The sequence below is a fragment of the Tursiops truncatus genome, chromosome 15, assembly GCF_011762595.2.
Source record: "Tursiops truncatus isolate mTurTru1 chromosome 15, mTurTru1.mat.Y, whole genome shotgun sequence".
NCBI lineage: Eukaryota > Metazoa > Chordata > Mammalia > Artiodactyla > Delphinidae > Tursiops > Tursiops truncatus.
The window spans coordinates 54,298,327-54,325,050 of record NC_047048.1 but is presented as its reverse complement, the minus strand read 5'-3'; the positions used below and the strand labels follow the sequence as shown (position 1 = coordinate 54,325,050).

Genomic DNA, 26,724 nt, shown 5'->3' with positions numbered 1-26,724 from the left:
TTTAATGTACCTTTATGCTAAAAAATCTTCTAACTGGCACCACTGTATATTTCCAAGTATCCTAATCCAATGGAGAAGTAAGATGGAAATTACATAATGATTTTGTCTTTACTTTTTGATGGCCACTCATTAAAGTGCTATTTCACATAGCTCTCCTGGTGACTGGATGTCTAGTAGTCATAGAATTACCCACTCATGTGCTCCAAAGGTGGATGTCCACTTTATAAACAAGACACTCTTGATATGTGTGTATACACAGAAGTGTTTCTCAAGGAGTGGGTTCCGGCCCAGCAGCACTAGTGTCACCTGGAAACTTAGAAATGCAAATTTCCCACCCCATTGCAGACTTAATACTTAGAAACTTGGTGGAGCCCAGCAATCAGTGTTTTAATAAGCCCCCCAGGGGATTCTGGTGCACACTAAATTTTCAAACCACTGAATTAAATCATCAGTACTCAAAGATGAAGTAAATTACATGAATGAGAAAACATTAACAAGTAAAGGTTAACTTTAAGTTAACCTGGTGCAAAAGTCCACAAGTCAACTCCAGGGGCAGCTATATGGGCGCACAGGTCCTTGGCAGTGCAGACCCCCACACTGAATGGAATGAGATGGGACTTGAAAACTGGTTGAGTTTCAAGTAGGAGATGGTTCTAACAACAGTGACCAGTGGAGACCAGCCACTACTGAATCTAGTCTGTGCATATATTGTGTTCTCTTCGACCAAACTTGACTGGTTGCATGTGAGTGACAACTGTTTGCAAGCACATGTTCAGTGACATGCCAATCCAGGCATGTTTTCTTACAAAGACCATGTGTCACAATCAGCTGAAAGCCAATGAATGCGGCATCACTGACAGCATCATTCATGTAAGTCAGATGGATCACAGTAGGAAATGCTTTTATTCTTTAAAAGCAATTGTTTTAAGAAAAAGGAATCAGAACTGTAGTTGTTGGTAACCACACTGGCCATTTTTATAATAGTACATGCTATTAGGAAAAAGCAATTTTTTTTTCTGAGATGCCCCTTGCTGGATGATTGCATCTATTCTATAACGACATGAACAATACACACGATGAGCATGTTTAGTGAGCAAGACTCAGACTCTCAATGGGCAAGAGCTGTGGCTTCCTCTAAACACTTTTCTTGGCTGCAGATGACCAAATAATTTAATTACACTTTTTCAGAGCTTAGAAAGGCTAACCACCTAGTCATGCCAGAGCTCAACAAACCAGCATTAATAATCACCAAAAAAAGGCACTTTAAAATACATTTGACAAGGAGTGACACTAATGCAATGAGGACTGGTCTAAGCCCTGCACTAAACTTTGTTTATATGGACAGTGTGTTCTCTCTGTCTCCATGTGGATGTGTGTGCACATATAAATATATGTATGTATGCGCATATACCAATATCCATATACATGTATCTATCTATCTCCGTAAGTCTCTGGGGAGGGAAAAAACCATTTCTGTTTCATTTAATAGTACACAAAAATTCTAGTCACTTTATTTGGAACAAAGAATGAGAGGATTGGCAAATTAATTCAAAAAAGTACCCTACAACACCTTTCTACTGACAAAAACAGCAGTAAAATAAATACTCAGATCTTTTCTAGGTCATCAACTATTAAGATAATAAAATATAAAATTATTAAAAGTTTATTCCACTGGAGGGAAAAGGGTGGACATTTTTGGTACTGTAAGTCTCACACACATTCATATTGCTTAGGTTGAAGAGAACATAATGAACAGAGGAAATTTCTTCCACAAATTCCTTCGTTTCAGTACCCAAGTTTCACTGATGGTGTGTTATTCCACTTGGCTTAACATATAAACAAAGTTTTGTATAAATATATTTCTTTGATCTCTAAATTCTAAAGATATTTGCGCAGAGCACTAAAAGTACTTAGAGGATTTTTGTGAAATAAACACAACTGGCCATATACCAGTTTACTGCTTACCCCAGGCTTGGGTATTCTGGCTCGAGGTTTTGACAGACAGAACCAATCTGTGTCAGAGGTGGACAAAAGGCTTACTTGTCCTTCCCACGAACAGGGGTATAGACATGTTCTCATTCTTAGGATATGAAAACACAATTAGTAATGGCATTTAAAGTTTACTTACTAACTGCATAATGTCTGAGAACAAAAATCAAAGCAATTTTTGAAAGGTTGAGTCAGACTCTGGGCACTTCCGTTTTTTAGCTGCTGGCTCTTCAGTCTTGTGTGATTCTAAAGTGCTGGTGCTAGATTTGAGACTGGGGTCTGCTTTAAGGTTGTCCATGGCAACAGTGAAGCCTGAGAGAAGGTACCCCCCACCTCCGCTCATCAGTAGTTTGGGATGACTTCGATCTGGCAAAACCTAATCAAGACAGAAAGACAGACATTCATGTTTTCCTAGGCAGATAAAGCCACGTTAACAATACACATGCCAGAAATGAGAATTTAAACGACACAGATTCGCCTGAAGAGAGACCAATTTAATCAGACCAAGTCCTAAGGAGGTCCATCTTTCACATGACAGTGCAGATAAAAGCGTAGAAGTTGGTTTAAGTGATTTTCTTTTGAAATATAAAACTGAAACCATTTCTCTTATACCTGAAGCAAGTTTCTGGTGGTGAAAGGGCAACTGGTTTGTGTAGTGCTCTGGGCCTGGTTTTTCACCCTCCTTTAATGGGCAATTTTTGCTCTGCGGTTCCTCGTCATCCTGGCTGAGACTTTCTCAGAGCAGCACTGCATGCTCTTCCTCCCCTCCTTCCTCCCACTTGTCACAGGCATCAGACCTGTATCATGGTCTGACAGCTCTCCCTGCCTAATCCTGCTCTCTCTTGTCTTATCTTTCACAGGCATTTCTCTTACACTTTTAATTCTATCTTCGCATATACGTTCCAGAGGACCTGAACTGACACAGAGCCCACCAGGAACTCTCGAACACTTGCTGCAAAGACATGCCAGCAGAAAGGAAAGGGTCACTTTCTTGTTAGCCTAGGGATTTTGCTATTATCAGTTATTCCCTCTACAGTGATCTCAAGGCCTTGGGGAAACACGAACCATAGTCGTTTGCATTTTAAATGTCTCTGGACTCGGGTATCTGAGTAATAGACCATGACGTGAAAAAAGAAAAAAGGGTCCGGAAAGGTCAGGGCACTTTCTCTGAGTTATAGACGTGAGACTCCACCATATCTATAGATAGAAACAGGGAGATCCCTATTTAACAGCTTCTGGTACTACTGTGCAGAGCCAGCGACCCAGGAGAGCAGCTCCCAGGGACTGGTTGTGAGAACACATACCTGGTAATTTCTGAGCCAGGTTTCAGACAGCCTGAGATTGATGACCCCTCCTCTTTCCCGCAGTTTTGTGTAGCATTCCAACAGAGGCTAAAGGCATAAACAGAGTTCTGTTAATAATTATTTTGAGGGTGCAATTTGAGAATCAACATTCAGATGCAAGAATTCCTGTCCACTCTGTTTCAGTATTACCTCTTTATATTGACAGTACACCACGAATGGCCTTGAAGGAGCCACAAAGTCCAGCAAAGACAGCAGCAGTGGAGTGGGATGGAAACGACTAGCTACAATTAAACTGCAAGGAAAATGTTAGACAAATTATTTCTCTATGTCCCCAAAGCAGAGCATAGGTTTTAAAATATCACGTATTTATTTGCATGACTCACACAAGGAAGCACTTTAAATACAACATTCTAGAGATTCCAACAATAAAATCACGAGCTATTACTTTCTAGGAAACACAAACTGGATTATAAACTCTCATGGTGACTGGCAACTCTATGCGGCCAACTTAGAGTTGGCAACTCTAATGACAGTCTTGATTTAAAAAAAAAAAATCTGGAAGAAAATCCAACATTGTAATACTGGCTTTGCAGATACCTGAATCTGCCTTTCCTGTCAGGTTTTCCTTAGCCCATGCCCTTAGTCAGTAACACATCAACTGGAATGCCCTCCAACCTGCACCTAGTGGGACTACACAGCCCAACTTGATGTGACATCATTGGAGAAATTTCAATTTCTTCTAAAACTCTGAAACCAGCATAATCAATTTCTCATCTCTGCCAGATGCAGCTTCCTTTCTTTAAAAACCCAAGACAGAATCATCATGTTTGCCCTCACTACAACCAAAATAGACAAGCAGACAGAGAATGCTAATCTGCTTGAAGCAGAGCCCACGAGCACCAAGATGTCTCCCATGTTCTTTCAGCAACACACCCGTCTGCGTTTCTTTCACTCAGCAGAGCAGCAGCCTCTAAATGTCTTTTCTTCTGCTCTTCTTGTCTCCTCTGCTTTTCCTGAATCTTCAAGAAGAAAAATAAGATACCAACATACTGAGGTCATTCAGTCGGGTTTATGGAAACACTGGTCTGTCAAAACATTTTAACAATATTTATCAACTTGGACTAAGGCAACAGAAGAAGATCATTTATAAGGAAGCTAAAAACACATAAGAGAGCCCTTTGGTTATAAAACCACCATGCAGCCACCTATACAATGCTTCTGTATCCTAAAGCTCCATCCCAAAGATTAAATCACACATGTGTACACTCACACACAGTTTTTATCTGTCTGTTTTGATATTTGTTATCTTGGGAGCTGATGCTCCAAAGCCAAATCAAATCTCAGGGCTTACATGAAGTTAAATGAAGCCTGAGGAAGATACTGAGGGTAGTGGGAACTCTTAACATTCTTACATAATCCTTTTTGCTTCCTCTCTCTTTAGGCTCCTTATAGTCTGGATCTTGAGAGACAATTTCCATTGTTTCTTGTTCTTCTGGGTGATTGCTCTCTGGGGCTTCTGGCATGCTGTCTTCGTTCTCTTGTTCTGAAGTCTGTTTTTCCTCCAGTGTGCCATTACTTTCTTCAACCGAAGCACTGTCTTTTGGCTCTGAAGATAACATCTCAGCAGAAAATGTTCCATTTAAAAGACTGTCCACTTGGTTGAGGGGGAATTCATAAAGACCACTGAGGAAAGATTTTGGAAATCCAAAACATGCTGTTGCTGCCCGAACAGGTCCACCTCCAGGGTACAGCTGAATAATGGAGCCAAAACCTGAACAGACAAAAGAAACAAATATCTGCTCAACGGAGGTGGCTCTAGACTATGCAACCCTCGGGGTACTACACAGTAAGGAGACTGAAGGTCTCTCTGCTTTACGCTGTTCAGAGGTTGAAGGTGATGCAGCTCCTCTGGGGTCCATCTGGAGTCCATGCATATTCCCAGTGGGGGTAACAGAATTCCAAACAGGTACACAGGAAGTCTTAAAGAAGTGTACCCCCCTTGACACTACAGTAAAACCCTGTGATCATACAAATTTTGTATGTCACATGATTGGTGATTGGTTCTCAGCATCCCCCAAGTCCAATCTTTAAACAGGACAGTTAGAAGTTCTTATCTTCAACAGGGTCATAAAAAGGGCAGACAAATCAGGCTGTGTTGTACTCTTCTAGTACAGAATACATCCCTAGTATTCTTCCCACCCTATACTCTCAATTCAGGCCAATAAAATGAGCACCAACTATCCAAAAGTTTAACTGAAATCATGGTCCTGGAGGTCCTAGCCAGTCACAGGCTTCAGAACCATCCCCACTGACACAGAAGCTGGAAAGGACACTGTGTCGGGAGTGCCAGCACAGCTCAGGCTGGGAGATGTGGGCTATGGAGAAAGGTCCCAGAGACTGGAGCTGTGCAGGCACACCCAAGTCATTTCATTCGCTTCCAGTAACTCAAACTCACTTTCCATGAGTTTTGAGTTTTTTAGACCCCTCGACTCAAATCATGGTAGGGTTTTAATGAACTTGAAAACGTTAAATCTTACCTCCCATTCGTTCCATCATTGCACCCAGCACCAAGCCTGCACATGTTTCCATCACAATCATTTTATTGCCAGCACGGATATTTCCCAACGTCAGCATCTGGGCTAGCGTATCGTATCTCATGTGGCTAAGGAAAAAAAATGATTCATTCATTTATAGCTAAGCAAAGTCTGCTATTTTGATCATAATTTTTCAAGTTTTGTTTGTTTCATAAAAATGATGTTGATAAGATTATCGATTGCTTTGGAGGCAATAGTAAAAAAGGACTTACAATTTATGAAGTAGGAGGACACTTTATGCAGATGAGCAAGATTTTCATTTTACTTAAAATCATGACTTTCTTAAAGATATACTTTCCCCCAATTATACTTTTGAAAGGAAACAAAGCGTACTTAATTTTTCCAGGTTCTCTTGCATAATACATAACTGAAAGAATGCGGGTGGATGGCTTCACAACAGTAATCATGGCTTCATATCTGGGGGAAGGAAAAGCAGAACATCAATTTTAAAAAGCTAGTTTAAAAATATTTTATTTTTAATAATATATTTTATAAATCTATAAAAAGATTTTATATTTTCATCCTTTTAAAAACAAAAATTACTTACTTCTTTTTCTTCTTTTTTATATATTTATCTTGAGCAAATTCTGTCTTGTCTCGGAATGTTGTACTATTTTCAATTAATTGCTGAACTATTTCCTATAAGAAAAGGAGCAAGCAGATTTCCTGAAACTTTATTTTCACAGCACAGATAACTTCAAAGGTTTCTTACCCCAGAATGTATCCAAATGTCTGATTCTCCAGGCCCTTTTCCACAGAAGTCCAAATGGGTGAACTTTGTATTTTTATACTCTATCTAGAATTTGTATTAAAATGTAAGTACTTTAAACTCCATTTAAATCAAAGTAAAAGAACAGACATATACAATAAAAGAAGAAAAGAAGTAAAGAAAACTGTCAGTCCTGAAGACACTGGCTGAAAACATTACTGAAAATGAACAAACTTAAGCTCTGAGATGAACTAAGTTATCAAATTCCCTTTTGCTAACACTATTAGTAATGCTATTCACTTACATTCCTGCCTATAAGAAACAAAATCTTTGATATACTGAATTGTATATACACTTCAAGCTATTTTTAACAGAAGTGTACAGTATTTTTACATTTTACCTTAGGAGAAGTCTGCTTTAAAATGCAAGCAATTTCCTAAATACCAAATGAAAACAAAACAAAAAATCCTTTGAATTTTACCTCGCCTTTAATGCCTTTGTCCTTTAAAGCTTTTATGTCATCTTGAGTAAGTTTCTGAGATTTCCCATCATCAATTATATTTCGATTATCAGTGCCCGCTTCTTTGGTCTCTAAGGAAGAAAATTGCTCTATGACATGTATGATCTGAAATTATTTAAAAATCTTTCCTATTCTAAGTTCGTATCCACATCCAGCCCATCAGCCACTTAAATCTGGCCTTCCAGTTCCACTGCCCCCACCCCAATCCACTATCCTTTCTTGTCACGACTACTCCAAGCCACTCACTCATATTCTTGTTCCCACTCTTGTCCCCTTACAATCTACGTGACACCAAAGTTCTCTTTTTAAAATGCAAATTGGCTCATCTATTCCAACGCACAAAACCACAGTGGCTTCCAGTAGCAATTCAAAGACGACCCGCATGGTTGTTATATGACCTGGCCCCTGGCTACCTTTCCAGGGCTCATTTCTCAACCCCTGTACTCAGCCACATTGCCCTTCTTTCTGTTCCTTAGACACACAGCAGCATGGTCTCAATGCAGGGCTTTGGCACTTGCTGCTCCCTCTGTCTGGAATGCTCTGTGACACCTCCAAGTGGGTGGATCCTTTCCATCACTCAGGGCTGAGCTCACCATCTCAGCCAAGTTTCACATTTCAATCAGCCTTCAGTACACCTCCCTACTCTACCATCTGCACAGCACATATCACCATCTGAAATTATGCTGTTTGCTTATTTTTAGTGTTCCCCACTGCTAAATAAATTTTATGGGATAGTCTATCTAAGGAACTGCTGAAATTGCACTGCTTAATCATGTCTAGAACATATCTGGTGCTTAATAAAAACATGAAGGTTGATTTAAAAGTATTTAATAAACTGGTTTGAACCAGAACTTCAATAGTGTTTTACTTATTTAATTTTAATAATTAAGTATTTTCATTTTATTAATATTTAAGCACATTTATTTTGATAAAAATTTAAGTATTTAATCTTAATAACAATAATACTAAAATTATGGGGTCGTTACTCTAACAGGCAAGGCACTGTTAAGAACTTCTCTGAGAGAAGACAACTACAGCTTGGGCATTAAATGTGTTTATGGCCCTATTTTACTGATGAGAATATAAAACTTAGAGAAACCAAATAACTAGGTCAAGGTTATAAAGTAAGTCATGAAGCTGGAACTTAAACCTAGTCAGTTGAATTCAAAGCCAGACCTATTATCCTTACCCTATATGCTAACTACCTCAAGAGCTGGTAACTTCTAGACACCAACAGGGCTCCACACCCACTCTTACAATGAAGCTGCAAGGATTCATGGCATCAAATACCTGGCCCAAGGTCGAAGAGCTGGTTAATGATGGGCAGGAGTCAGAACCCAGGTATCTCAAAGCCAAAGGCAGACCCTAATGCATTCCACCAAGCTACAGTTCTTAGATTATGAGTTTAGATTTCTTTGGGGACAGCCTGGGCTAGCATTCTAGAATTAATTCGAGTTGACAGGTTTCTGAGTAGCCAGCTCAAGAGCAACTATTTCATACATCCTAAGTAGTACAGTGCACCTGAAGTAGGCTCTTCCTTCTTCTTCTTAGGCTGAAGACTTCCTCCACTGGTCACTTCAAATGTGGTTCCATAACTATGGCCAATGACGTTATCCAGATAGAACCACTGTTTTTCAAAAGTTACTTTTCTGGGGAAGAAATGCAATCAATTAGCTGAATCTCATTTGTATTCAGTATAGGAAAGATTTATTCAATCTAGGTTATTTCATAATCAGTCTCCCTAAAGGATGATTAGCAGCATTATCTCTGACCATGAACCGACAAATGAACTAGAGAGGATTGGGTTGGGGTCAGAAACACAAAACACTGCACAAAATTAATAAAGAAGCCACAAAAACACTGAATTTGGAATGAGAAACAAGGACAGAAGACATTCCTCCTCTGAGGCATTGGTCTGGCTCCAATTTGCACTGTTTGACAGGATGTCCAAACTCGCAGACTTTGGATTTCCTGAGTAGCAAGACTGCCATGCCACTGAGACACACACTGTGACGCCTCTTGTAACTTACACAAGAAAATCTCAAAACTGAACAATCATTGAGATGACAGGGATTTAACAAATTCCCTGGCCTAACTGGCCATTTTCTTTGAAAATCATCCAGTAAAAGCAAATGATATTTACATAACATTATTGACAATCTACACATTTGTAAACAGTGCCTAACACTGATGAGGCTCTACTGAGGCCCAGGCAATCTTAGCTTTTCCCATTACCCAGATTTTTATCTTCTTAACAATGTAAAAGGGAAATCCCACAAAAACAAAAAACTTTCCTTTCAAAAGACAAAAACTAACACCCACTGAGTGTCGATCAGGGGTTAGGTAGTATGTGCCAGGTGTTTCATACTTCTTGATTTAATTCTCAATTAAGTAATCCTGGGACACAGCTCTTTCCAGGTGAGCAAACTTGAGACTGAGGGAAAAGTGTCTTGCCCAAGATTCAGTTACACAGTAGGAATTGGGATTCAAATCCAAGTCTGCCTGACTTAAAAGCCTGGTTCTTTCCACTGCACCACACGGTCTATCCAGCAAAGAACAAATGGATCTCAGGAAGCCCTGCTTAGCTTCAGGACATGGCGCGTATCAACAGAACTCTGAATTCTGAAAGATGTACACTGGTTAATTTTCTTTATGCCCCATCCTACACCTTCTCTTTCTTTCTCTGTGCCCCAAGAGGCCAACCATGACAGAATGCACACACCACATCACACAGGCTCCCTTGCTGAAGGCTTCCCACAATTCTAGACCCTTGGATGCATCACCAGTCTCTACTGGTTCTCTAAACCTTGTCACATCTCTGTATGTGTATGTGTCACATCTTCATTAAGTCTCCTTACTTGAACCACCTGAGTGAATTTCTCCAAGATCCTAAGCATCCAGACAGGGCCAATTCTTGCTCGTTGCTGGGTCCTCAGTGATTAACACATAACAGACACTCTAAATATATGCTGACATGAATCTCCTCAGAGAAGATGAAACTCAGCTCAGCCCAGATGTGTACCCTCCCCCACCTCATCCTTTGAGTAGCCCAGTGCTAGCAAAACACTGTGTCTGAGCTGGGTTGGGTTTACCCCCTGGCAGCTGGTCTGATATGCAAAGAAGGGCGTGTCACTCAAACTGACTGGCCTGACAAGAGGTCACTGCCCTAGTCAGGAAAGTGGGACCCAGTCAGAAGGATATGGAGCCACACCTTCCTTGGGGAAGAGGGGGATGTGCAGAGTCTGCTCACAGAGGCAGGACTGCTTCTGCCTAACCAGATGAGTGCAGCCCCCAGGAAAGAGTGAAGGGAGATTCTGGCCTGCGATGTAGCTGAACTCCAAGGGTCATTTTCTAAACAAAATGGAAACTAATGCTATGGCTTCTGCCAAGAAAACTGATGAAAAGTGTTTCAAAATAAATGTCTAAAGAATACTTTTTAGAAATAAAGATGTTACTGTCTGTCTCCTTGGGAATGAAAAGCTCTTATCTAAAAAAGCACATTTGTAAGAAGCAAACTCAAACAACCACATCTCACGATCAAGCAACTTAAAAGGACAATAGTAGAAAGAAAAACCAAAGGTTCATCTGCACATGGAATCATTCATCGAACGTATAACCCTAAGGACTTCGCTGCACTGCTATACTTAAATTAAAAAGCTTAAATAATTAGTATTAGCACTTTACACATTTCTAATCAGAAATTCTGAAGAGAAAAGAGCACTGGTTTCAAGAATACAAAATAAAGTTGTGATGAGGGGGGCTCTGGGAGGCAAGAATGAGACTAGAGGGTGAAGGGTGGTTTCTGTGAGAAGACAGGAGAGAAGAACTCAAAACCTGGGGAAAGAACCACAGGACAGGGGGTGGGGTGGGGGCCTGGAGAGAGGGGCGGAGCACCTGAGGGCCAAGAATGGGAAAAGGACCCTGGAAAAAGTGAGATGCTTAAGATGGAGGGCCAGTGTGAGATCACGGAGGGGAGTTCTGTAGGAAGACAGAAGGAGTGAGGGAGATCTCGAGGGCCAAGGATGGGATCCTGGGGGCAAAGGCCTCTGTGGGAAGATCCCAGAGGAGATAACGAGGGACAGGATTGGGAATCCAGAATGGATTGGGAATCCAATAATGGTACCCTGGAGGGAGAGGGTGTCTAGAAGATGGGGGCGGAGAACCCCTAAGGCCAGCGACCCGACTTACTTTCTCCGCTGGACTTGCACTGCTTTAAACACGTCTTCCCGTTTCAGCACCACGAAGTCGCCGTCGCGGATGCGGTGGTCCCCGGGATGCGGTGGCCGTGGGCCCGGTTGCTCCTCAGAGCCCTCCATAACGCTCAGCCGGTCTCCGAGCTCCGCAGCGTCTCTCCAGTTCCCCGCGCTCTGCCCCTGGCCCTGGGCTGTAGCCGCTGGCAGCCTCACCTCCCACAAACCAAGACGACTCAAAGCCCTCTGACCGGCACCGCCCCCACGTGCTGCGCGCCGCTTCCGCTTTCCGATAAGAACCTCAGGACAGCTTCCGGGAGCCTCAGGGCTTCCGTCAGGCCGATCTCTTTGATTGGCTGCCCTCCGTCACGCCCCTCCGGTCTCGCCGCAGCTTCGGGCGGAAGTTGCGTCACAGAAGCGCCAAAAAAGAACTTGGAAAACTGGGATTTGGTTAGCCGTGCTGTTGTGGCGCCGTGCTCTAGACATTTTCCGGCTCCGCTGTGCGGCCTCGGTGGAGAAGCTGAGGTCCCCAAGCCGCTGCTACAGACGAGCTTCGATCCCGCGCGGGGACGTCAGGAGAGCTGAGGGTGAAGAGTCTGCGGGGCTTGGGCAGGGACACCTGTGGAGCTCGGACCGCGGAGTCTCCTCTCCGCCCCGTCGTGCTTCCTCCCGAGAGGAAGGGAGAACCAGTCCAGCCATGAACTAAGAGAGTTTTGGGACCTCCATCTTTTGCAAGTAAGAACTTAGTCTTGAGGAGACGTAAATGAAGTGAGGTATTTAACCAAGCATAGAAGCCCGACGGGTGGCGTTTACCCATTCTCCAGTCCTACCTCTTGCATTTATGTTGGAATTTTTACTAGTTGTTCTCACCATATTACCTCGTTTGAAAAAGGTACGGCACGTAGCATTGTCGAAGGAGCACTTCAGGTTGGGAATGTGGAGATGAAGTTTGAGCTCAGTACTGTCAACAGACAAATTTGATCTTGATCAGTTCACTTAATTTCTCTGGTCTTCAGTTTCTTAACGTATGGTGTGGTCTAGATGATTACCAAAGCCCTGTTAGTGCCCATAACATGAACTTGTTATTAACTTATTTACTAATTTAAATCGCTTTAAATAAAGATGCGGATACGCTGTCTTGTAATGAATTGCACTACAGTCTATGGATATGTTCTTATTTATTTTTATTCTTAGGATATGAACTATTTTCTTTTATTGAGGTATAGTTGATTTATAATGTTATGTTAGTTACAGATGTACAACATAGTGATTCAATTTTTATAGGTTATACTTCATTTAAATTTTTTTTGGGGGGGGCTGTGTTGGGTCTTAGTTGCGGTGCGACAGCTCTTCGTTGTGGTGCGCAGGCTTCTCTCTAGTTGTGGCGTGCGTGTTTTCTCTTCTTTTCAGTTGGTGGCGCGCAGGTTCCAGAGCGTGTGGGCTGTGTAGTTCGTGGCATGCAGGCTCTCTAGTTGAGGTGTGTGAGCTCAGTAGTTGTGGCGTGGGGGCTTAGTTGCCCTGCGCCATGTGGAATCTTAGTTCCCTGACCAGGGATCGAACCCGCGTCCCCTGCATTGGAAGGCAGATTCTTTACCACTGGGCCACCAGGGAAGTCCCTATTTTTAATTTCTTGAGGAAGCTCCACACTGTTTTCCATACTGGCTACACCAATTTACATTCCCACCAACAGTGTACTAGGGTTCCCTTTTCTCCACATCCTCCCCTACATTTATTATTTGTTGTGTTTTTGACGATAGCCATTATGACAGGTGTGAGGTGATATCTCAGTGTGGTTTTGATTTGCATTTCTCTGATGATTAACGATGTTGAGCATCTTTTCATGTGCCTCTTGGCCATCTCTAAGTCTTCTTTGGAAAAATGCCTGTTCAAGTCCTCTGTTCAGTTTTTGGATATTGAGTTGTACGAGTAAACTATTTTCTTCAGCAGACTTTATTTTTTAGAATAGTTGTAGGTTTACAACTATTGTTGTAAAAATTGCACAGAAAGTACAGAGTTCCCATATAGGTCCTCTTCCCTTCCCCCACCCCCATTTCCCCCATTATTAGCATATTGCATTAGTGTGATACATTTGTTGCAATTGATGGACCCAAATAGATACATTGTTATTAAAATCCATAGTTACATTAGGATTCACTCTTTTTGTTGTATAATTTCATGGGATTTGACAGATGCATGATTTCAATATCATACAGTATGGTTTCACTGCCCTGTGCTCTACTTATATGAATTATTTTAAAACCCATTTAAAAACTTTTTTAGGCTGTGTTGGGTCTTCGTTGCAGTGTGCAGGCATTCTCTAGTTGCAGCGACCGTTGTGGTGGGCAGGCTTCTCATTGCGGTGGCTTCTCTTGTAGAGTACAGGCTCTAGGTGCGTGGGCTTCACTACGTGTGGCGCATGGGCTCAGTAGTTGTGGCTTACAGGCTCCAGAGCACAGGCTCAGTAGTTGTGGCACACAGGCTTAGTTGCTCCACAGCAGGTGGGATCTTCCTGGACCAGGGCTTGAACTCGTGTCCCCTGCATTGGCAGGTGGACTCTCAACCACTGCGCTACCAGGGAAGCCCCTTAAAACCCATTTTAAAAGATCACATATATATTGATTTATTGCTTTTCAACCAGGAACTATTTTTATGGATTTGAGTTTAATAAAAATGAGTCTTGGGAATTCCCTGGTGGTCCAGTGGTTAGGACTCAGCGTTTTCACTGCTGTAGGCCCGGGTTCGATCCCTGATCAGGGAACTAAGATCCTGCAAGCTGCACGGTGTGGCAAAAAATAAAATAATTTTTTTTTAAATGAGTATCTCACCATGTACAAAGTAGAAAAAAGCAGGAAGGGATAATTAGCCCCAAAAATGATATTAACAAATATGGATATGCTTTCAGAAAAACTTTATTGCATTTTAACAAATTTATCTAAAAATTGCAAATAACCCATCTATCAGTATTGGCCTAGAAATGATCTTGCTTTCATTGTCGTTTTAACACAGTCATTCTAAATCTGGAAAATTAACTTCTTTTCCATTTTGGCCCCTACAGGACAAGAAAGGTTGAAACATGTATGTACCCATCCCACTCCTGTGCTTCCCCAGAAAGATCTGTCTTAGATACCTATGTAGGAATATCCAGGGAGTTCCCTGGTGGTCTAGTTGTTAGGATTTGGTCCTTTCACTGCCGTGGCCTGTGTCGGGAAACTGAAATCCCACAAGCCATGCAGTGTGGCCAAAATAAAAAAAATAAATTAATTTAAAAAAAAGGATATCCATGTATCCCTGATAAAAGTGGATATGGCACAGCTGGATTGTCTATATATAAGGAGCTATGATGATATATTCCTAATGTCACAGGTCAGGATAATGTTCAGACAGTGCTGCCCTGTAATAAGTCTCACCACACTACAGAGGTATCTTAGAGTTAATTACCTGTTTTATTTTCATTTCTATTGTGAGAGTTCCATGGAAACAGGTATGGTACCTTTTCTTATTTTTATCCCATGACAAATCCCATGACAAAAATAAGAAAAGGCATAAGCACTCAGTATACTTGGTTAAACATCTGTGGTAGGCCTTAAAAGGAGATGAGGATTAGAAGAATTACTGCAGAGTGTTTGGGGTTTGTACCATGCTGTGCAACATTGCTGGTCTCAAACTAGAATATATATTAATTTTTCTTATTTTCTATGTTAATACATTTTTAGGAGCACTGTTTCTCCTACAGTTTTGATGAGAACTTCCTAATCTCTATCTTTTAAAAGACATGAATGGAGAGTACAGAGGCAGAGGATTTGGACGGGGAAGATTTCAAAGCTGGAAAAGAGGAAGAGGTGGTGGGAGCTTCTTAGGAAAATGGAGAGAACTAAAGCACAGACCTGACCTGAATAAAGCCACAGGAAAACATCCTGGTAGGGGAGGCCAACGGTAGTGCAATATTTTTTTCCTTCGTGAAGGAATCTGTTCGTGCCTGTCATGAAGAGCAGTTTAACTCAAATTTGTCTGTCTTTTATTTGACATTACCCTTAAGGTAATATTTGGATGTTAATATCCAAAATTCTTACTGAAATCTGTAACTTAGATATTCTGTTAATAACATGTCAGGGTCTCATTGTTATAAGGAGAAGCAAATAGGAAAAAAAAAATGTTCTGCTTCTATTAACCTAGTATTCTGTTTTTGTGGTTTTGTTTTTTCAGAACAAACCCCACAGTCTTTGCTACTACAATCAACGTTGGATCAATTCATACCATATAAAGGCTGGAAGCTTTATTTGTCAGAAGGTAGAGTTAAAAGTGCAAAAAGTACCATAAGTCTTATTTTCTTTAACATTTTTTGGATGCTACATCTCATATTACTGCTCATTTGGCTTATATATATATATATATATATATATATATATATATCTATCTCCCCTCTTCTTTAATCTTAGTTCACTCAAACAATTGAATTATGTTTATGTTTCAAGAGCATAATTTTTTATTTTTCTATAAGTCAGAAAAACAAACCACACTAGGTATTTCAGAAAGAGGAGTTAATACAGGGAATTGGGTATACAGATAGAAGACTGAAAGAGCAAAAAGGGAACACTGAGGTAAACTCCCAGATAGTGTTAACTTTGGAAAGCACCACAACCACCCTTTTGCCTAAGGGAACAAAAGATAAGTAGTGCTGAGGTTATCAGAACCTAAGAATTGAAAGGAGGAGCCACAGCATAGCTGTGGCTTTGACCTTTGAGGGGCACCCCACAAAGCTGTGCTTGGACCTCTGAAGGATATCTTTCAGAGCTGTGCTCAGACCACTGAGGCGAATTAAGCAGGTTGCTGCTGGTAATTCTGGCAGGAGAGTGGCATGGTTGGTGCTTAGAGCTGGAGGCCAGAACTTAGCTATCCTCTGTAGCTGGAGAGATGCTGAAAAGAATTGGAAACAAGAATAAATTCCTTCCTTCCTGCCACCTGCCAGTCTCTAAAGTTGCCTCTAATTGTCAGAATCTTACAGGAGTCTGGGAAGTTCCATGTGCAGATCTTGATCAAAGAATCACAAAGCTGAAAATAGAAGAATAGGCTTGGAATCAAGAGACAACAGCCAACACAGTTTGTGTAGAAACATAGTTAAGGAATCTCCTTTTTGTAATCCAGAACATCAGTTAACATCATACATCTGTCTGTATGGGTTTGGAGAATCATCTTTCCTGTGCTCTGATAGTATCATATGCTTGTTATGAGATATGGGTTTTGTGTTTATGTATATCTGTGTTTTTTTTACCCACTGGACTGTACTGCTTACGGGCAAGGATCTTGCCCCATACCGGGCACTCAGTATTCATTTTGTGAATGAATGAAGTGCTTTACAAATGTTTGCTGTGTTGAGAGTCTGTTTTTCTCTGGTATATAGAAATGTTATGTTTCATAGTTGATGTATCTTTTGTTGCTTTAGGATACATTAGCCACCAACACCCACAGTATTTCCCTAGCAGTTAGCTCAGAATACTAGAGAATACTAGAAGTGATCTTTGGACTGGTCCTAAAAATGGAGTTCACTAGTTGCCTTTGGCCAGTTGTACTTCCGAACTGCTTCATTGTACTGTTTCTCTGTGGGAGACCAATTCAAAAATGTTATAGAACTTTACAATGTGGAAGATAACTTTACAGTTTTGGGACCAGAGCCGAGTGGTAGTCTGCCTCTCCTGATCTCAGGAAGGGATTTGACAAATGGCTATTTGGGCTAGTAGGATTTTCTTTGCAAAGAAATAAGAGTTTAGTTAGTGTGCTAAGCTTTGGCTTTAAAAAAATTTTTTTAAACCTTAACGTATTTATTTATTTTTTAACGTCTTTGTTGGAGTATAGTTGCTTTACAACGTTGTGTTAGTTTCTGCTGTATAACAAACTGAATCAGCTATACGTATACATATATCACCATATCCCCTCCCTCTTGCGTCTCCCTCCCACCCTCCCTATCCCACCCCTCTAGGTGGTCACAGAGCATGGAGCTGATCTCCCTGTGCTATGCGGCTTAAGTTTTCGCTTTATTATGTAAGCTGTTTGAACTAGTAGATCTTACTAGGTGTCACAGCTCAATGTAAAGATTTTCAGATATTGGTGCTTTTAGAGAGAGACACTTCCTATCTGCCTTTCAGATTATGCAGACCTAAACTTGTTTTAGAATCTTATGTTTACATTCTATACCAGTTCTTATCTAAATGTAATCAGAATGTACAGCAATTAGAAGTCATCTACCATGTATATAGTATTTCTTCTGTCTCATGAAAAATATGATTGTACATGTGTAATTTTTATTAGTGCTGATGCCATATTTGTTGGATTAGTTTACAGCGACAGCTCTCCTTTTATTGAGAAGATTCAAGCATTTGAAAATTTTTTTGCAAGGCGTATCGATTTATACGATAAGGTAAGGTTCTTGCATAACAAAGCTACTAGTCCACCTTTATGTGTCATCTTATTGAACAATGTATTTGAGGTGCTAGTGATTGTGATTATAGACACTGGACTGCCTTGGTCCAGCTGCTAGCTTCCCACTTACCAGCAATATGGACTTCGGTGAATTGCTTTCTTTTGTGTGTTTTCTCGTCTATCATTAGAGTATGAGAGTATTATTAATACCTACCACAAAGGGTTGTTAAGAGACATAAATAAGTTAATACATTTTAAATATTAGAACTGTGCTTGGCACAAAACTTATAGTACTTATTATCACCATATATATTTTTAATTTAATTTAATTTATTTTTTATATAGCAGGTTCTTATTAGTTATCTATTTTATGCATATTAGTGTATACATGTCAATCCCAATCTCCCAATTCATCCCACCACCACCCCCACCACCACCACCTTCCCTGCTTGGTGTCCATATGTTTGTTCTCTACATCTGTGTCTCTATTTCTGCCCTGCAAACTGGTTCATCTGTACCATTTTTCTGGGTTTCAAATGTATGCGTTAATATACGATATTTGTTTTTCTCTTTCTGACTTACTTTACTCTGTATGACAGTCTCTAAATTCATCCATGTCTCTACAAATGACCCAGTTTCATTCCTTTTTATGGCTGAGTAATATTCCATTGTATATATGTACCACATCTTCTTTATCCATTCATCTGTCAACAGGCATTTAGGTTACTTCCATGACCTGGCTATTGTAAATAGTGCTGCAGTGAACATTGGGGTGCATGTGTCTATTTGAATTATGGTTTTCTCTGGGTATATGCCCAGTAGTGGGATTGCTGGGTCATATGGTAATTCTATTTTATTTATTTATTTATTTTTGCGGTACGTGGGCCTCTCACTGCTGTGGCCTCTCCCATTGCGGAGCACAGGCTCTGGACACGCAGGCTCAGTGGCCACGGCTCACGGGCCTAGCTGCTCCGCGGCATGTGGGATCTTCCCAGACTGGGCCACAAACCCGTGTCCCCTGCATCGGCAGGCGGACTCTCAACCACTGCGCCACCAGGGAAGCCCTGGTAATTTTATTTTTAGTTTTTAAGCAACCTCCGTACTGTTCTCCATAGTGGCTGTATCAATTTACATTCCCACCAACAGTGCAAGAGGGTTCCCTTTTCTCCCCAGCCTCTCCAGCATTTGTTGTTTGTAGATTTTCTGATGATGCCCATTCTAACCGGTGTGAGGTGATACCTCACTGTAGTTTTGATTTGCATTTCTCTAATAATTAGTGATGTTGAGCAGCTTTTCACGTGCTTCTTGCCCATCTGTATGTCTTCTTTGGAGAAATGTCTATTTAGGTCTTATGCCCATTTTTTGATTAGGTTTATTTTTTTAATATTGAGCTGCATGAGCTGATATTATCACTATATTAACATTATATGCTTTCTCAAAGTATGTGATTGAATGCTCATATATGGTAAAAAAGCAATCATTATTTTCATACCGTAATATTTTGTAGGATGAAATAGAAAGAAAGGGAAGTATTTTGGTGGATTTTAAAGAACTGACAAAAGATGATGAAATAGCTAAATTGATACCAAATATAGCAAATGAATTAAGGGATACACCTGACAAAACCCTGGCTTGCATGGGTCTGGCAATACATCAGGTAAGTGTTGATTTTGTGAGACTTTTGTCAAAATTTTAAAGGAAGATTTCACAGTCACAGTACCTTCTCTAAAAGATTCTTAGTTTTTACCAACAGACCTTTGCTAGAAATGAAAGGTTGCTATCCTGTCAGAGGAAGACTTCATAGGCGTGGTGGGGTTTAGAGTGGGTCTTAAAGTGGTACTGAGGACTGGACATAGAGCAGAGGAGGTCAGGGTATCCAGGTGAGGGTTCATTAAAAAGATTCGTTGCAAAGATGTATACACTGCTAGTGACCCAAGGCTGGGAACCTTGGCTGTTGTCTTCAGACTCCTCTTGCTCATTAGTTCTTTTTTTTAATTAATTAATTAATTTATTTAGTTTTGGCTGTGTTGGGTCTTCTGTTCTGTGCACGGGCTTCCTCTAGTTGCGGTGAGCAGGGGCTACTCTTCGTTGCGGTGCGTGAACTTCTCACTGCGGTAGCTTCTCTTGTTGCGGAGCACAGGCTCTAGGCGCAAGGGCTTCAGTAGTTGTGGTGCACGGGCTCAGTACTTGTGGCTCACAGGCTCTAGAGCGCAGGTTCAGTAGTTGTGGCGCACAGGCTTAGTTGCTCTGCGGCGTGTGGGATCTTCCCAGACCAGGGCTTGAACCTGCGTCCCCTGCGTTGGCAGGTAGATTTTTAACCACTGTGCCACCAGGGAAGTCCCTCTCATTAGTTCTTCATGTCTAAATTACCACATCCTTTCACTTCTATTTCTAAAATATCTCTTAAATCCACCTCTTTTCCATCCTTACAGCCTCTGTCATAAGACTTCATTATCTTTCCTTAACTGTTGCCATACGTGGTAAAACACGATTTGTCCTTGGAAACTGTGGTGACTCTTTTCTGCCAAATGATATCCAAACCCTTTGTGTGGCATTGAAAGCCTTCCATAACCTGGTTCAACTTCCTCTCCCTGCTCTCCTTCTTTCACTGCCATCCAGCTAAACTAAGCTCCCCCTAGGATTCTTACACGTGCTGTCCATTTGGCATAGAATGCCCCTTGCCTCACATGTCCAAATGTCTTGGGCCTAACTCAGTTGTCACTCTGAAACCTTTCTCATGACCCCTTTTCAAAACTCACATGGTTTTTTTGTCTGTAAATCTTTATGGTAGCAATTATAGCTGCATATTTGCATCTCATTTTTTCAGACTGGCAGCATACTGCTTTGTACACAGGTAGATGTTAAATATTTATTTTACTTAATGTCAAATGCCAAGGAGGTAAATATTGGTTATTTCAAAAGTAATCTTTATTTTCTTTATCTTAATCACTGAATTTGGAGAAGTAGAAAATATTTTTTTTCCAGAATCCATCCAGAATATCTTTAAGGGGCTACTGTAAGGACTTTTAATACTAGGTTTAGTTGAGGCAGAAAGTAGCAGACAGGGATGCTGGAGTTTTCCAGCCCAAGGACAGCAGAACCCCAGGTAAAACATAACCCACTATAAAATAAGTAATCATAATAAAATATCAGAATTTTTTTTTTTTTTACGGTACGCGGGCCTCTCACTGTTGTGGCCTCTCCCGTTGCGGAGCACAGGCTCCGGACGCACAGGCTCAGCGGCCATGGCTCACGGGCCCAGCCGCTCTGCGGTATGTAGGATCTTCCCGGACTGGGGCACGAACCCGCGCCCCCTGCATCGGCAGGCGAACTCTCAACCACTGCACCACCAGGGAAGCCCTAAATATCAGAATTTTAAAGGGCAGTTAGAGTTCTGTTAATATGCTCTTCTGAACTGTTTATATTCTTAACTTCATATTCTCTATAAAAGAGTTCTGCTTCAAGAGGGTATCTTGTTTTCAAACTTTTGAGTAAATGTCTGTCTTGTCTAGGTGTTAACTAAGGATCTTGAAAGGCATGCAGCTGAGTTACAAGCCCAAGAAGGATTGTCTAGAAATGGGGAGACAATGGTAAATGTGCCACACATTCATACAAGGTGAGGAATTTTCTGGTATTGAAGTGTTATTCAGAAACAGGCATTAAAGACTATTTAAGAGTGAGAACCTTATTTTATAAAGCCAAAGAAATCAGTAAAAAGTATATGAGTTTCTTGCTAACTCATTGGTCATCACATCCAAGTGAACCTGCTGAATTTGAAGAGATCTTGATAGAAATAAGCTTTTTCTGCCTAAATAAGTTGATTTGTGAACCTGCAAATTTTTGTAAGCATTGATTTTGGATGTATGCTTATCAAGACCCTGCTATTTACATTTAATAATCCATGTGATACACTAAGTGGTGTGATTAAATTTTGTTAAAATTATTAGATTTCTATTAAACACAGAGAACAAATGGAATTTTTTCTTGAATTCAACTTTTTATTGTATTATAAGATTTTAAATTCTCATTAGAAGAGATGAATAAGGTAATCATCAAGGTTGTTTCTTTGTTTTTTTTCCTTAGAATTTAAAAAAGACATTTCCTAACATTTCTTGAAAAAGAATTTGGAGACTCAGAAGTTGCTGAATTTGAGACTTTCCTTTTGGCATTATTTTTTTCCTTTTTCCCTCGAGAACAGCCAATGAGACAAGAGGAAAAGTGAAGATTTAACTTTTTTTATTTTTAAGACTGATTTAATACTTGTAAAATTCCTGATATATATGGGGATGATATGGTTTGAGAATTCCATAGTTTCTTAAAGGGACTTGTGAAAATGCAGACAACCTCAGCTTTCTGCTCATTTTAAATGTATAGATAAATATGTTCCTGTTTTTGTTTTTAGGGTATACAACTATGAGCCCTTAACACAGCTCAAGAATGTCCGAGCAAATTACTATGGAAAATACATTGCTCTGAGAGGGACAGTGGTTCGCGTCAGTAATATAAAGCCTCTCTGTACCAAGATGGCTTTTCTTTGTGCTGCGTGTGGAGAAATTCAGAGTTTTTCTCTTCCAGATGGAAAATATAATCTTCCCACAAAGGTTATACCATGTTCTTTAACTACTTCCTTCTTTATCTTGGTAAAGAAGGCAAATCAATTTACAGAAAACATTTCCCAGTGTTTCTAAATACAGAGCTTATTTTTATTGTTTATTTTCAGTTTTTAAATTATAAAATACTTCAGGGTACAAAAAATAAACAAAACATCTCTATTCACCACTCAGAATTTACATTTTGCCAGCTCCAGCTGTATCTTGAAAGAGGTAAAGCATTACTGGTACAGCTTTTGTCTCTTTTTTACCCCTTGCTTGTACCATTCCCAGAGACAGTCATTATCCTGAAGTTAATTTGTATTCTTTCCATTCATATTTTTATATTCTGGCTTAATAGGTACACATATTGTTTTCTTTCCTTTATTCTGCTGTTGGAAAGTGATGCATTCCTTTTTTAACTTTTTTTTAAAACTATAAATTTTAAAACTATAGAAAAGTGTAGAGAATAATGTAACTAATATCTGTGTACTACCATTATGGGTTGGCAAATATTTAGCTAATTTTTTTACAAAAAATATTAAGTGTTATAAAGGTAAAGTCTCTTTGTTTCCCTCCTCAGTTCCATTAACTTTGTTCCACCCCTAGAGCCACTATTCTGAAATCAGCATGTATTCCTCAAGTCTGCATTTTCATACTTGACTATATATGTAGGATTTGTTTTGTTTATGTTTACATAAATGATATACTGAATGTAACAAATTACAGCATTTTTTTCATTTGGTTATTTTGGAGTTCTACCTATCTTAATACATATCTAATTCTTTCATTTATTGTGTGGAGTAAATGAATAGCCACTGTTTATCCATAGTCTTGGCAGACATTGTGCTGTTTCCAGTTTTTCACAATTTCAAATAATGCTGCAGAGAACATTCTTGTACATGTCTCCTTAGCAGAGGAATTTCTCAGTTATATGCTATGCTTATTTTTAACATTTTTAGATGTTGCCAAAGTACTTTCCAGAATGTTGGTCCCAACTTACACCCCTGCTGGTGGTGTTAAGTGATTACCATTTCCCCATATTTTCATTAACACTTGGTATTGTTAGGTTTTTAAATTTTTGCCAGACTGATGGGTGTAAAATGGTATTTCATTTTTAATATGAATTTCTGTGATTTCTGTTATGTTTGAGCATCTTTTCACATCTTTATTGGCCATTCAGTTTCTTTATTGAATTTTCTGTTCATTTTTCTGTTTATACTATTGATAGGAGTTCTTTATGAATTCTAGATACTGAGCATTGATTTCTTACATTATAGATATTTTCTCCCAGTCTTTAGTTTATCTCTTAACTTTGTGGTACATTTTTTGCTTTAGAGTTTTATCAATACATTTTGACATGGTTAAATTGATCAGTCTTTTTCCTATGACTTTTACATTTTCTCCATGGCTTCTTAAGAAGGCCTCCCTCACTCACTATTTATAAACATCTCTCTTACATTTTCTTTCAGTACTTTTAAGTCTTGTTTTTTCTATTTAGATCTTTTGTCCATCTGAAATTTAATTTTGTGAATGGCATAAAGCTAAGGATCTAACATTATTCTTTTAGGTGGAAAGCCAGTTGTCGCCATTTATTAATTAAGCCCTCTGTTTCTATTGATGTGTAATACATCATCTGTAGTACACTGTGCTCCTGTAGACATGTGAGTCTGTTTTATTTCACTGGTCCTGTACCAGGTCTACACAATCCTATTTACATTGACCTTATTAAAACTTTTGATAAGGTAGGAACACTTGCCATACCGATTCTTCTTTTCCAGAGTTGCCTTTATCATCCTTAGACTTTAATAAGTTTAACATTTAGTACATTTTTACTCACATTGAAATTCCTAAGGCTTCCTTCTCTTGTAGGAAGAACAGAGTATGTTAGATTCAGCTATTGGTTCTGAATAATCAATGGTGTTGGTAAATGGGTGTCACCTACTATTTGGGCTTAAGATTCAGGACTGCCTTTAGGTCAGAGAGGCCAGATTTTTTTTTTTTTTTCCCCTTTGGCTCATTTTGTGGAATCTTAGTTCTCTGACCAGGGATTGAACCTGTGACCTCAGCAGTGAAAGCGCAGTCTTAACAACTGGGCCTCCAGGGAATTCCCTGGAGAGGCCAGAATTTAAATCCTGATTTAAATTGGATATTTTCTGTAAACATTATTTTGTCAGGGTATTTCCATGCCCTCTAATACAGTAGGTAGTAACGCTGACTTCATTACTCATGTCTGAACTTCAGTGAATCAAAGTGATCAGAAAGACAGTTGTTCCAGCTGATCTCTGTTCCAGTCACTATTGCTGCATAACTAATCACCCTACAGCATAGTGGCTCAAAATAACAACAATCATTTTATTATTTCACATGGTGTCTGTGGGTCAGGAGTTTGGAAGAACTGGTTGGCTGGGTACTTCTGGCTCTTGATCTCTTAGGGAGCTGGAATAGCAAGTGACTGGACTCACTGGGCACTGGCCAGTATCTCTCTTCCACGTTGTCTTTCTGTGTGGTCTGGTTTTGGCTTCTTGCCCACAGTATGGCAGCTCAGGACACTCATTCTGCTCACATGACTGCCAATAGCTTCAAGAGACAGAGGTCCAGCTGACTGGCAGAAATGGCTTTGCCTCTTTTGAGGCAGCCTCAGAGGTCAGGCAGCATTACTTCTGTCACATTCGGTTGGTTACAAAGTGAGTCACAAGCCTGTCCACATCCCAGGAGGGGGAAATTAGACTCCAGCTCTTTATAGGGGAGTGGCAGGGTTCTAGAAAGGTTTGAAGGGTGATACAATTACAACCGTATTTGGAAAACACAGTCTGCCACAGTCTCTCTACTTATAAATGCATCTTGAGGTACAAACAGCAAACAAATGACTTACGAAAACTTGAACACAACTGACTTACATGTTGAGGACTGCCTGTGTGGTACAATAAACATTATACTATACAAGCAGTGCAAAAGGAGGTTAGATAAGAGAATTGGGGATTAAAGAAGACCCAGGAAGGGCTTTTGAAAAGGGGAGGATTGGAGCTGGGTATGTGGGACTGGATACAAGGAGATGTTCAAGGATTGGGAGACTACTTGGGCACAAAGGAAGGAATAAGTGCTTGGTGTGACAGGTGTGTAAAGAGACTTGCATGCCCACAGCAGAAAGAATAAGAGCAGTCATCAAGAGGGACCAGCTGAAAAAGTGCCTCAAAAACAAAATCAATACAGAAGAAAATAGAAAGTCATTGCAGCTTTTAGTTCATCTTACTTTAATACCATTCTGGGACCAACTTTTAAACCAATACTAAATGAAGCATTTTAACTTGAATTTTCCTGAGATATGATTGTAGTATATCAAAATTTAAGTGCGAATTAATCTTGTTGCAGTGTCCTGTGCCTGCATGTCGAGGGAAGTCATTTACTGCACTCCGAAGCTCTCCTCTCACAGTTACGATGGACTGGCAGTCAATCAAGTAAGCAATCAGACTATTAAATAAAAGGCAGGTTTTAGAGCCCTCATACTGCCAAGTAAATCTACAGTATTCCTGTATTATACTTTGATGCTTCTCTGTAGATTGTGATAAAGTATATAATAAAAGGTTTACTTGCTGCAGAGTTATGTGTTGGAGTGATAATTGTCTTCATTTGAGATTTGTTTTCTATCAGATTCCAGAAAGGATTTAACGTACAAGTATTATGTCATTTTGCTATTGAGAAATCATTTTATATCTCATTTATTTTACTCATTGAATTGGATGTATATATAAGCAAAGCTGTATGTTTCATTCCATAATGTGATATCCTAGAAATAATATTGTTTTGAAGTTTTAAAATAGAGAATCCCTTAGAAATAGATACATTTCATTTTATGTTCACAATATCCATGAGGCATTTTCTATAGGTGATTAAAAAAAACTTTTTTTTTAAAGTCAGATAGTTTTCTCTATGTGTGTATATTTTTAACAATTTATTCCATTTTTTTCTGGCTGTAGTCCCATAACTCATCCCTAAATATAAAATAATGGGTAGTTTTGAAGTCAGGGTGCTATCCAGGAAACTTGGCTGAAACAAATGGTCTTTAAAAACTAAGAACATAGGGGAAAAGTGAAGTAGATTTCTACCAAGCCCTGTCCTAGCTTGACCTCCTAATGCCCTATAAAAACCAAGACCAATATATACAATAATTAACTGTGCACTATGCTGAGATCTTTACAGACACTCCATTTTATAAAAGATGAAATGTTTAAAACTCTTGAGTATGATCATGTGGGGGAGCCTGGTTTCCAGCCCATGTCTATAGCAGTTTCACCACTGAAGGGGGTGGTGAGGGCCTCAAAGGTGCTATAAGGTTCACAGTATATGCATAGAAGATTCAGAGTGATTTAATTATTTGAACAAAATTTCTTTGTTTTCAGGTAAAAATAGACTAA

The 26,724-nt window shown here is 39.8% G+C and overlaps 2 protein-coding genes across 12 annotated transcripts in view; one reads left to right on the top strand and one right to left on the bottom strand.

The window, feature by feature from the left end:
* Window positions 1-1,640: 1,640 nt before the first annotated feature.
* TRMT6 (tRNA methyltransferase 6 non-catalytic subunit) lies at window positions 1,641-11,581 on the bottom strand. The gene is made up of 11 exons (XM_019941452.2): window positions 11,305-11,581; window positions 8,638-8,765; window positions 7,078-7,187; window positions 6,435-6,526; window positions 6,221-6,304; window positions 5,831-5,955; window positions 4,706-5,064; window positions 4,227-4,312; window positions 3,483-3,585; window positions 3,294-3,380; window positions 1,641-2,365 (listed from the first exon to the last, which is right to left on the bottom strand). Exons 1-11 carry the CDS (start codon window positions 11,430-11,432, stop codon window positions 2,156-2,158), a joined length of 1,512 nt encoding a protein of 503 aa, XP_019797011.1. The 5' UTR covers window positions 11,433-11,581; the 3' UTR covers window positions 1,641-2,155.
* A 151-nt stretch (window positions 11,582-11,732) lies between these two features.
* The window catches only part of MCM8 (minichromosome maintenance 8 homologous recombination repair factor), a 41,241-nt gene continuing 26,249 nt past the window's right edge, over window positions 11,733-26,724 (top strand). For 6 of the 11 annotated variants that reach the window (XR_012326224.1, XR_012326223.1, XR_012326225.1 and 3 more), the window contains exons 1-8: window positions 11,734-12,041; window positions 15,077-15,223; window positions 15,510-15,593; window positions 17,636-17,718; window positions 19,228-19,377; window positions 21,233-21,336; window positions 22,123-22,321; window positions 25,682-25,767. Coding sequence is in view for 8 of the 11 variants with exons in the window: in XM_073792693.1 (XP_073648794.1) it covers window positions 15,079-15,223; window positions 15,510-15,593; window positions 17,636-17,718; window positions 19,228-19,377; window positions 21,233-21,336; window positions 22,123-22,321; window positions 25,682-25,767 (851 nt within the window). In the remaining 3 variants the exon portion in view is untranslated. Of the gene's footprint in view, window positions 12,042-15,019; window positions 15,224-15,509; window positions 15,594-17,635; window positions 17,719-19,227; window positions 19,378-21,232; window positions 21,337-22,122; window positions 22,322-25,681; window positions 25,768-26,724 lie in introns of all 11 variants that reach the window. The other 5 variants (XM_073792688.1, XM_073792692.1, XM_004315705.4 and 2 more) reach the window with 5 other exon arrangements.